At 40.5% G+C, this 12,754-nt stretch overlaps 1 protein-coding gene and 1 pseudogene across 1 annotated transcript in view; one reads left to right on the top strand and one right to left on the bottom strand.

The window, feature by feature from the left end:
- The window catches only part of LOC124615858 (sodium- and chloride-dependent glycine transporter 1-like), a 142,546-nt gene that overhangs the window by 33,100 nt on the left and 96,692 nt on the right, over window positions 1–12,754 (bottom strand). The window contains exons 7-9 of the mRNA XM_047144017.1: window positions 11,810–12,077; window positions 10,200–10,303; window positions 6,288–6,412 (exon numbers count right to left, since the gene is read on the bottom strand). Of these exons, the coding sequence (XP_046999973.1) occupies window positions 6,288–6,412; window positions 10,200–10,303; window positions 11,810–12,077 (497 nt within the window). The remainder of the gene's footprint in view (window positions 1–6,287; window positions 6,413–10,199; window positions 10,304–11,809; window positions 12,078–12,754) is intronic.
- On the top strand, window positions 2,844–2,961 carry LOC124617309 (annotated as a pseudogene).

The following is a 12,754-nucleotide window of genomic DNA, read 5'->3' as shown; positions in this document are numbered from 1 at the left end:
CTCAAGAACAGGTTGCTCCAGCGTCTCCTTTACAGCTGAACCACTCTTTCTTAAAATTCTCCCAGTAAACCAAAGTCAACCATTCGCCTTCGCTACCACAGTTCTCACATGCTAGTTCAATCTCATACCGCCTTGCAGCGTTACACCCAGATATTTAAACGACTTGACTGTGTCGGGCAGGACACTAGTATCCGAACATTACAGGTTTGATCTTCCTACTCAGCCGCATTAACTTACATTTTTCCACAGCTGGGTCTAGCTACGTTTCATCACATCAACTGAAAATTTTGTCCAAGTCGTCTGGTATGTCCTTAGAATCACACAACTTCGACACCTTACCCTACACCACGGCATCATCAGCAAACAACTGCAGATTGCTGTCCACCCTGGCCGCCAAATCATTTATGTATATAGAGAACAACAGCTGTTCTATCACACTTCCGTGGGACATTCTTGATGATACCTTTGTCTCTGATGAACCCTCGCCACCGAGGACAACATACTAGGTTCTATTATTTAAGAAGTCTTCGAGCCACTCACATATCTGTGAACTTACTCCACATGTTCGTACCTTTTGTTAGCAGCCTGCAATGGGGCACTGTGTCAAATGCTTTCCGGAAATCTAAAAATATGGAATCTGCTTGTTGGCCTTCATCCATAGTTCTCAGTATATCGCGTGAGAAAAGGGCAAGCTGAGTTTCTCACGAGCGATGCTTCGTGGACATAAGCTTCCCAGTCTCAAGAAAGTTTATTATATTCGAACCGAGAATATGTTCAAGAGTTCTGCAACAAACAGAAGTTACGGATATAGCTCTGTGATTTTGCGGTTCCGTTCTTTTACCCTTCTTATATACTGGAGTCACGTGCGCTGTTTTCCAGTCGCTTGGGCTTTGTGCTGGGCAAGAGATTCACGATAAATGCAAGCTAGGTAAGGGCCCAATGCCGTTGAATAATCTTCGTAAATTCGAAATGGGATTCCATCCTGACCTTGTTATTTATTTGCTTTCATATCTTTCAGTTGTTTTTCTACCGCTGGAATGCTTATTACTATGTCGTCCATAGGGAGTCTGTCCGATTGTCAAATGACAGTGTGTTCGTACGATTCTTCTGTGTGAACGATTTATTGAACGTGAAATTTAAAACTTTGGCTTTCGTTTTGCTGTGTTAAATTGCCATACCAAACTGGTCAATAAGGGATTGAATGGAACCCCTAGACCCGCAGAGCGATTTTCCGTAAGATCAGAATTTTCTCGGGATATTTGCCAGATCAAAGGCGTGACAGTGGTAGTTGAGACCCGCTTAGAGATTTCACGTAAGATCAGAATTTTCTCGGGATCACTGCCAGATCTTTCGATAAAGTGTGACGGTGGTAGCTGTTGTATGCTTCCCCAATACATCTTTTCACAGACACACAAATCTCTACTAACCTCCGCTTGTTGTTATTTGGGTGTTCCCTTTTGATCCGAGAGCGCAACAGCCTCTGCTTCCTCAGCATCCTCCGAATTTTGTTGTTAAATCATGGTGGGTCTTTTTCATTCTTTATCCACTTACTGGGCCCTAACTCACCAGACCACGATTTACAATCTGCTTAAATAATCATCTCGAGGCTGAAGCTTTTTTTTTCCATATTTACTTTAACAATACATATGTTTTTGGATAGGGTCCGCCTTTAGCAAAACACAATTCTGTTTTTTAACCCAAACATGTTTACTGCAGTTGCAGCATCTTCTGCGGGCTTTTATTTTATGGCTGTTAATGATAAAGAATGTTCTTTACTGTTTGTATACATGTAACTAATAGTTTTAAAATCGTAATTAGAGATATTTGAAAAAAAGCACATAAAATTATGAATTCATACCTTCTTACCACAAGGTATGGTTTTTCTGTTGCTCTATAAGTTGGTCTTGTCTAATAATTCTTTGAGGGCAGAGAACAGAGTTCCATTGCAGAGAGCTGTGTATTCATTTATCACTTGTTTTCCTTCGACTATGGCTTTTTGTATCTGATAATTTTCTTCAATTATTGGTTATTGAGGGGGGGGGGGGGGGAGGCTGTTGCTGCATTTGAGAATTTTCAGATCAGTATTGATGTTTGTTGGGCTATGTTTCTTGTCCATAAGGTGTGCAGCAAATGTGGAACGACAACTATTACTTTTTAATGCTCTTCTGTGTTCTATGTATCTGGTATTAAAATTTTCTGCTTGTCTGCCCCATGTAAACTGATTTGTAGTCCTGACATGTTGGTTGGTAAATACCAGATGCGTTGTGTTTGTCTGTGCTTGTGTTGGTTGTCCTTAGCTTTCTCTGTGTTGAGGTGTCTGTCCTGTGGGCTATTTTTACCACTTGTTTTTTGAGTATGTTGCCTATTCTGTTGACTGCTTTCTTGTCGTAGGTGAGAGTGAATCACTTGTTTGTCACCGTGGGTGTTTCTTGTTCATGTGTGCTCATATGTGTGTTCTGTGTGTTTGCAAGTTGATGAGGAGGCGTTTGTTTTAGTGTGTTGGATGTCCTTTTTAATTTTGTGGCTCAGTTTAACTATAGTGTTTGTGTCATATCCATTCTCTACTGCTATTTGTCTGAGCGTCTGTAATTCATTCTTGTAGTTGTTTTCAGTAAGTGGGGTTTTGTTCAGTCTGTGTAGCATATGTTGGAAGCCAGCTACTTTGTGTGTAATTGGATGATTAGGATCTTTGTGAATGGCTGTGCTGGTGGTGGTCACTTCCTGAATATAGAGAAGTGGTGCTGGTTGTTGTGTCTGTATATTGTGAAGTCAAAGGAGTTTTACCTTTTGTCATGTTCTGTTTCTATGTTTAATTTTATTTTTGGTTGTACTTTGTTTATATCACCTACGGCCTTGCCGCAGTGGTAACACTGGTTCCCATCAGATCACCGAAGTTAAGCGCTGTTGGGCTTGGCTGGCACTTGGATGGGTGACCATCTGGTCTGCCGAGCGCTATTGGCAAGCGGGGTGCACTCAGCCCTTGTGAGGCAAACTGAGGAGCTACTTGATTCAGAAGTAATGGCTTCGGTCTCGGAAACTGACATATGGCTGGGAGACTGGTGTGCTGACCACATACCCCTCCATAATTGCATCCAATGATGCCTATGAGCTGAGGATGACACGGTGCCTGGCTAGTACTGTTGGGCCTTCATGGCTTGTTTGGGAGGAGTTTAGTTTAGTTTACTTTGTTTATATCACTGTGGAATTGTTGGATGCGACTTGGTGTTTCATCTAGAAGGCATATGATGTCATCTACATAACGGTAACAATATATTATCCGGTATTGTTTGGGTCTTACTATTGTTTCAAAGATTTTATTTTCAGTGTGATTGAGAAAAATGTTGGCTAGGAGTTCACTGGCTGGTGACCCCATTGGAAGCCATTCTTCTTGTGAGTAGAACTAATTATTAAATGAGAAATAGTTTTGCTCTGTGATTACTTGTAGAATACTAGCTATTTCTCTTATGTGAGGTTTGGGAAGTTTGGCTTGTTCTTCTAATTGTTGTTTGATGATGATGATGGTTTCTGCCTTGGGGATATTGGTGTACATGGATGTGATGCCAATGATGGGAGTGTGGCTGTTGTGGGTATGTTGATGACTTTGATTTGTTGTATCAGCTCTTCAGTGTTGTGTATGCTTCTGTTATTTGTGTGTATGTAATGTTTCTGTAAGTATGTGTGCATTTCTCTGGCTAAGTGGAATTTGGGTGCACTTCTGATATTGACAACAGGGCATGTCGGAATGCCGTCCTTGTGGAGCTTTAGCAGGCTGTTCAGTGTCGGTGCTTGGGGGTTCTTTTTTTCAGACATTTTGCTTTCTGATTTATCAATATGTTTGAGGTATATTTTAGGAGTGTCAGTCTGTTTTTCTAATATCTTTGTGTTGGTTCACTGGTTAGCTTTGTTATGTTGTTGTCTTCCAGAAATTTTAAGGTTCTTTTAGTTGTATTCATCCTGTTTTATTATTATCATGATGCTGCCCTTGTCTGGTCTCGTAATGAGTGCTCCATTGTTTTTAAGTTTGTACTTTATTTTTCTGGAGGTTTTTTCTTCTTCAGTTTTTGTTCCTGTCAATATGTTGTTTTTGTTTTCCTTTATTATGCATCTTATTTCTTCTGCGACTAATTCTCTTGTCAGACCTGCATTGGAGTTTGGGATATTGTTTCTTTCTTGTTGTTTTATGATGAACTCACTTTGCGTCATAAGATTCTCCACTGTCTTGTGTGTGATGTTTGTGTTTATATTGTATTTTGGGCCTTTTTCTAGAAAATTTATTTCTTGGTTAGTTAGTTGCATGTCAGTAAGTTTGACCAGAAGTTTGTAGAATGTGTGGTTTGCTTGCTTTCTATTTTTACGTGCAAAAACTTTATTTTGTTTTAAAGGAGTGTCTAGTTTTTGTTTTTATTTATCCCATTTTGATGTTATTCCATTCTCCACTTAATTATTTTACGACACCAGAGTAGCTACAGTTGACAGTGTCATGGTGTCAGTAGTAGCCTGACCAGAGGCAAATGTGATCTAAATCGTGTTGAAAGCAGATGGTTCCCAATGGTCCCCGATTACACAAAGGGTGCAATATATGCCCAGATTTTGTCCTGGCTGAGTTCAGTTCCCATAATTACTGGAACAATGGCCGGCCAAAGTGGCCGAGCGGTTAAAGGCGCTACAGTCTGGAACCGCACGACCGCTACGGTCGCAGGTTCGAATCCTGCCTCGGGCATGGATGTGTGTGATGTCCTTAGGTTAGTTAGGTTTAAGTAGTTCTAAGTTCAAGGGGACTTTTGACCACAGCAGTTGGGTCCCATAGTGCTCAGAGCCATTTGAACCATTTTTGAACTGGAACAATGCGTCGATCTTGATGTGCGTCTGTACTACACGAATGTCCAGAACCTAGTTTGTGGTTGTGGGAATGATCCACTGACCACTGCTGAAAGCAGCATCACAACACCGATACATTGTTCGCAGCATGTGCAGTAATTAATCGATATGTCATTCCTGGAGGCCTGTAATGCGGCCAAGTTGAAATGATTCAAATTAACTCGTTGGTAGACCCGGTTCTACCCTAGAATGAATGTTGCAAACGCTGTTTACCTCTAAACTCAGCATAGTTACTACACTGCGGAGTCAAAACAGAAGGTATACAGACAGGCCACTGCGCGCCATCTGATCGCCGATGAGTGTTATAATGAATTACTAACACTAAAATCCTCCAGTGTGGACATATATATTCTGGTGCAACTGAACACATTCCTTGAGGGTCCTGAATATTTTTTCTGGCAGTGTACATTTCAATTACTACAGTGTACAAAACACACTTTATAAATACATAGTTGATGTTTTTTGTCAGGCATTACATCTATGTTATTCATGATATACGCACTGTAAATACAATTACATTAATTTGCAAACAGACCAGAGACCTCATGTAGTTGATCTGGGCCTCCAACAGGCTTAGTCTGCCATTGATCTTCAGAATTATTAAGTTTATGTCTGCTACATTCTGATTGCAGCAGCTCTCTTATTTTGCATCCTGTAACTCCTTGTTTTGGAGTTTTATATGTAACACACACATTTATAAATATACTGATATACTTCTGCAGTGCAGCATTCGCTAACTGTCCGACGTAAAAATAATTAAAATAATATAAGGTACAAGGCATTTTAACCATTTATCGCAACTAAAGACGGGAGAAAACCCGAAATGCATCATGGCATAAATATAGTTATATAAGAGTGGCTGGTTGCTGTATTTCTTCAAGTAATTTAGTCTACATATCTTTTACTCAACCCCCAGTGTTATGAATAAATCCACTTTTGTCAGTATATGCTCATAGATATTTAATTTTTTCTACCTGTCTTATAACTGCTCCGTCACTGACTCATATTTCAAATGTATTGCCACGATTCACTACCAGATATTAGGGTATTGTTAGACTCATCTCTAGGCCTTATTTGTCATATTCCTGATATACATGTACACACGACCATATTCATCTTGTGCTAGTTCATCACTAAAACTTTAAGGAAAACACCTGTACATCATTGACAATGATTCCCATTCCTCCACAGCTGTTCTTCCATCTTCAGAGAGCTACTTCAATGTATGAACTGAACAAGAATGGTGACATACTGCAACCTTGTTGCAGCGTTTTTGTGACACCGATAGGTTGTAATAATGATTGAATTGGCAGTTTGATCGCTCTCTTCCATGCTCGTCTATATAGTGCACAAAGTATTGTAAATTTAAAAATATTAAATCTGTTTTTTTTTTTCAGATTTGTACTTACCTCCTGTGGCGACAGTGGACACTGGCACTCCTGTTTGATGGGACATGAAGCCCAGAACAGAAAACACAACGAATCCCGCGAAGATACTGGTGCCACAGTTCATCACCGGTACCAGGACAGAATCCCTGTATGCAAGTGACAATCAAATATTTGTGTTTTAATTCCATGCAGTCAGGGACCGTTTCACTCTAGTAAATGAATAACAGTTAAGTATACTGATCAAGTAAAATAACAACAATATATAAGTGACTGCATAATATGTTAACATCAGATTACTTATAATTGGTGAGGTGGAAAAGTTATGTCTTACTTTTAGGTTCCAGCTCGGAATTTTCTTGGAGTGATTCTGGAAAACCCGAACCTATACGGCTGGCCATTGTAGCTGGCCCAGTCCTCATAAAAACAATATTTCGTTTGAGCAAGTTCCAGTTAAACAGCCACAGTTAAGTAATGTGCAGTTGTTAACAAAAACACGTCAAACATTTTGGAAGAAGGGGGAAGCAGAAAAAGTAAAGCGTATTTCAAAGAATGCGAAAATCATTCGCAGTAACACGCCGATTCTAATCGAATGTAATATAGATGGTGTTTGACGTGGAATAGTTTTCGATGTGGAATTGAATGTTTTATGTCGGCATGTATCACGCTTTGCCGTTGCAGTGTTGTTAGAGACAATTGGAACATGTACAAACAATTGTAAAACAAGAATCAAGGTTCAAATAATTTTTATGTTGTAGCTACCACTATTCAGCATAGGAGCTGTTGAACTATTTATAGTTCGTAAGTCGTTGAATGACAACAGTAATAACCGAGAGAGCTCACTCACATTACTGTTCGCTGTTTTCAGATTTGTGTCTGTGTCGTGGTGTAACGTCCGTTTGCAGCAGCGAACACATATGTGCCACATGTTATGACACTTGCGTTCCGTTTTGGATGTTTTGACTTCGGAATTCCTGTGTTGTTACATACGAGTAATTCATACCTACTTATTTGTTGTTTTCATCTTTGTGAAAGGTCGATGCAGCATCCCGCCTGCTCTCACTATTCATCACATTTACGGTAAAATATTCCTACTACATGACATATTCTATAACCAATGTTTTGTGTACCAATATGTCCGCGTCGCCCACTCTCACATCCTCCCTACCCATACTCATCCTGAACACCCCCCCCCCCCACCCCCGCCTCCCCCGCCCCCCCGTAGCTGAACTGGACAGTATGTAAAGAGGGAACATCATCACTCTTGCCAACAAGCAATAGGGGGTAGCGGTATGCCATCGACGGCGATGATTAGAGTGTGGAGAATGTGGTGCATTTTCAGGTGTGTAGAATAGCAGTCCGGCTTCCTTTAAAGGGTGTACCCTCAACGCATGGAGTGCTCTGACATCTGTATTTTTGTTCCCTCAGAATGATGGAACATTTCATAACTATTGCATGAAATGTCATAGAATGCCATCACGTTGTGTACACTGACGGATTTTGCGTGAATCTTGGTACAGATGATCATGGCGGTCACAGTAGAATTTGGCGCTTTAGGGAATAGTTGCAACATTTCAGCAATGATGCGAGAATGTCAGAAACCTGGCACACATCAAGTTTGCCACACTCGATTCCTAATCAGTTGTCGTGTTCTTCCTAACTCGGAGAAAACAGGCAAGTATTTTGAGGAATTATGTCTCTACATTATGATAATATATAAGTGCACATATAGTTTCCAAAACCTGAGGGACAGCATGAGGCGTGGCCACCGTTCCTTAGTCTACTAGGTTCCAGACTTGTCACCTACCTGGAACGCGCTGGAATCTACTAGTGCAGTTTCTGCTCCTTTGTCTGCCTATGACTCAGACACACAGGGATACGGTTGCATGAAGAATACTGGACCTCCTTTGATCACATACGAAACGCCTGGCGCCCTAGAAGTGAAGCCTGCTCTACTGTTGAACCGGCCCTTAACGTGTTGTAGAGTCGACAATAACCATTCAAATTTCTCTATTAATTAACCTGATCTCTTTGATAGCGAATGCTTTTTTGTGGATGTTACGATTTCCGCCGTCAGTCTACACACACACACACACACACACACACACACACAAATGGTTCAAATGGCTCTGAGCACTATGCGACTTAACTTCTGAGGTCATCAGTCGCCTAGAACTTAGATCTAATTAAACCTAACTAACCTAAGGACATCACACACATCCATGCCCGAGGCAGGATTCGAACCTGCCACCGTAGCGGTTGCTCGGTGCCAGACTGTAGCGCCTAGAACCGCACGGCCACTCCGGCCGGCACACACACACACACACACACACACACACACACACACACACACACACACACACACACACACACCTTACATACAGATACACATTGGTCGATTGAAACATGTTGCCAAACTTGTAGCGTGAGAACGAGTGCGCCAAGGTCACATAATGAAGAATGAAAGCCCTATGACAAGTACTGGTCATAAAAAGAAAACATTCGGCGAAGGGGTATCACAAGATGAATAGTCGAATATTGACACACTATTGACTAAAGGCTGGGAAATGTTGCTATTAAACTCCAAGACGTTGGACGTTCATTCCTTACTGAAGAATGTTACCGCCAGAGTTTTATCTGCTCTTTAACGTAGAAAAAGAGGCATTCTGTGGTGAAAATGACTGAAGAAAACAATCTTGAGGAAAATTGGAATTTTAGTGCATGTAGCTCTTCACAAATTGTTGCAGATGTGGCTCAACAGCTGATGGTCCACACGTTTGATCTTACTCAATAAAAAATGATCATCTGACTGCAGTGGATACAGGTAAATCGCGATTAGGTGTCACTACATCATATCGATGATCAGGGCAGGGTAAATTGTCTTCCAGCAGATCACAAGCTCCAGACCTGCACAGCGGTTAGTACAAACCTACCCCCATTCTTTCGGGAATCGATCTCCTAACATAGTTTTTCACACATCTCATTGTTTATGGGGGGGGGGGGGGGGGGCTCCAACGTACGACTGTACTTCACTTCGTAGAGGCTTTCTTAAAATTGTAAGAACAATTTTATCCAGTTAGGTGACTCATCTACTGCCAGGGATATCTCAGCCTATACTTCGTACGTTGGAAAAATATCTCTGACAGATAACAAAGCTGTTGCCAGCTTTCAAACGCGAAGTGCAAACGGTTGCCGCAATACTGACTGTAAAACATAGCTGCCAAACACCTCAGCAATACCAAGTCGTTGCCATGGAAGCGTAAAGAAAAGTACGTTACGTGGTTGCGCCGGCCGGTGTGGCCGTGCGGTTAAAGGCGCTTCAGTCTGGAACCGCGTGACCGCTACGGTCGCAGGTTCGAATTCTGCCTCGGGCATGGATGTGTGTGGTGTCCTTAGGTTAGTTAGGTTTAAGTAGTTCTAAGTTCTAGGGGACTGATGACCACTGATGTTAAGTCCCATAGTGCTCAGAGCCATTTGAACCATTTGACAGTCATGCGAAGCAGCCACACGAAGCTCATTTTAACTGCCAAGGATTTCCTCTTGACATAAAGACTATAAGTTATTACGTTAAAGATGATGAATATGTTGATGACGATAGTGTCTGCCACTACAGAAGAAAGTGGCGCTTGCGATGGACCAGGAATTATTTCATCACTTGTTGTGATTGAAACCTGACAGTACAGCACAAAACTTAATGACTACCGCAATGGTACACACGTTGTTGTTACTTTTAAGTAGACTCTGTTGCAGAGTAATAACCTGTTTCCTCAGTACTAATATTGATCGTTAAAGGTGACTGTGAACAGAAAGAAACACAAGCGCCCCAAAGTCTTCTGACTTCCATCGTCTTAGAACTAAGGAGTCCAGGGATAAAGAAAAGGCTTGCGAATAGTTCCCAACTCTAAATGATTACAAACACATAAAAGACTACATTACCATTTGACATTATTTCTGAACTGGTTGTAACTGGCCATGTTGACAATTCCTCCCCATCCAGGTCCAAGGGAGAAGAATATCTGGATTGCTGCATCAGCCCAAACCTAAAACAAATGAGCAACCAGCGTAGTTAGAATGCTCAAATGGTTGTCTTAGGTGGTAACAAACGGTAATGCACGGACTGTGATTTTTTTAATGGTGACTAATATGGTATAAAAATTCCACGAACAGTGTATTTACTGTGTAATAACTACGGAATATACATGTTATTGCGAAAAGGTATTCTATATCGTCTCCTGTTTGATAGGTATTCTACGATTGCCCTGTATGACGTTCATACCATATCTGTTGGCATGGTAGCACAAAGCTTACATTCGTCAACTTTGGATGGGATGGTTACACTATCAATTTAGTTACTAACAACTCTTCCTTGTCTCACTGGCGGCATATACAGATCGCAGTACTTTCGGCACACTGATTTTTTTCGTAGTCATTGGCCATGCCGTCTTCTGTGCTTCACAAAATATTCTCCCACACTAAGAAGCTTCCTTTTCTTTTTAGTGTGCGGCCAGTGTCTAATTATGACATTCGTATGCTAATAGTAAATTAGTAAATTATTTATTAGAGGGTCTATACCACACCTTGACCTAGATTCGAGGTGAAAATAAATAACGCAGTTTTCTTTCAACTCTTTCCAGTATGCAGAATTCTATTGTGTCGTCATTTGTCACTGAATTATTTTACATCGTCTGTCTCATTATGATTTAGGAAGTGATTTATCATGGATACGTCTGAACCATGGTTAGAGAGGTAATTTATTATAGGGTAAATATTTACATAACTGATTAGGTCCTACGCCTTCACAGTCAGATATCATGCTTACAAACACATTAATGTTCTACACGATTCTGATGCGAAAATGTACGACTCTTGAAGTATTAGTGTTCTGTTAAATTCCAAATTACATCTTATATTTCGGTCATTCAAAAAATGAATTTAAAATCTAGACAAATTATAAGTTGCTTCTTGTCGTCTGATAGTACAGTAAAGTCTCAATTTTTTCCAGGAATATTTGAAAATTACCCAGTAAATAACAACATACTCTGACAGTAACAAATCGCTACAGCAATTCACTGACTATCGTGACCTACAGAGAAATAAGACGCTAAGTATATTGTAATCTGATGTTCCTCTGTACTGATGGACATATTTTAAGAGAAACAAGTCCCATCCAACGACTTGTATAACTTGGTATAAAGAAGAACAACTTATTTTAAATATTGATAAGTGCATGGTCGTAAGTATGAGTATGAGAAAAATTTGACAGCTTTTGAGTACAGCATTAGTGGCATTACATTGCACTCCTGGGCTCAGTTATATCAGTTAAATATTTTGGTGCAACGCTTGTGTTAGGAGGTGGGATCAGCACACAACAGTCGTAGGGAGAGCAAATGGACAGCTTACATTTGTTAAAAAATCCTTTAAGAGGATAATGTTTCTGTGTAGTAGACTTCATGTAAGAGACTGTTATACGATATATTTTAGAGTACCGTCGCCTACCGCATATGAATATTCTCAGATGTGAAGAAGAGGATAGGCTTTTGTCTTACCTTGAGATTGGTGAGCTGCTCCCACTGAGGGTATATGTAGAAGATGATACCATCAATGGCTCCAGGCAGTGTCACGCCTCGCACAAAGAGTACGAATAGTATGACAAAGGGGAAGGTTGCCGTGAAGTAGACTACCTTACCCACGGAACGAACACCGTTCATGATGCACAGGTAGACCGCTACCCAGGAGATGATGTCGCACACCAGCAGTTGCCACACCACATTGCCGGGCTTGTCGATGCCCTCAGAAATGTGGAGGATGCCGTTGCTGTCAAGACACACGTCATTAGGAACGGTAAGCTTGCGTCTCGCAACAAAGAGAAATAATAGGAAAACCATTTCGTACTTCAAGATAAACACCTTACGGTCCAGAAAATTATCCCAACTAAGTTGAAACGCGATATTTTCTTGTTTTACTTCACTTTTACTTAAGGTTTTGCTTGAATGTTGACAGTTTTAGAACATTGCATTACTCAAAACCACTTAAAAAGTGATTTGCAATAGTATTTTTATGAATAGAATTTTATTACCGGTTTTATAAATGGGTATGCAGTAAAATAATCACAATTGGAAAATCTTTTTGACAATCTGTTTAACGTTTACCAATTTCTAAATAATTTGAAAAGAGCATCTGTTCTAATAACTTACCATTATGCCTCTAGATGGCCTAATGATATTCCCTTGTGACATTTCGTGGCTACAAAACGTTAATGAAGTGTAAAAAGGTCTTTCTCCTTTCCCTGTAGTTTCAACTTGATATTTTGTATGTACTGTAAAAACAGCGAAAAGGAAATAACGAACACACCATAAGTGAAAATATAGAACAATTTATTTTTCCATATCACGATTCCAGTTGCCACTGATCAAGAGTTGCATAATAATGTCTGAATGATCTGCGTTTCCAAAGACTGTGGTAGCTAACGAACTCACCCGACCCTATCGAGC

Source organism: Schistocerca americana, chromosome 5, assembly GCF_021461395.2.
Source record: "Schistocerca americana isolate TAMUIC-IGC-003095 chromosome 5, iqSchAmer2.1, whole genome shotgun sequence".
In the NCBI taxonomy this organism is placed as follows: Eukaryota; Metazoa; Arthropoda; class Insecta; order Orthoptera; family Acrididae; genus Schistocerca; species Schistocerca americana.
This window is presented reverse-complemented; position numbering and strand designations above follow the sequence as displayed.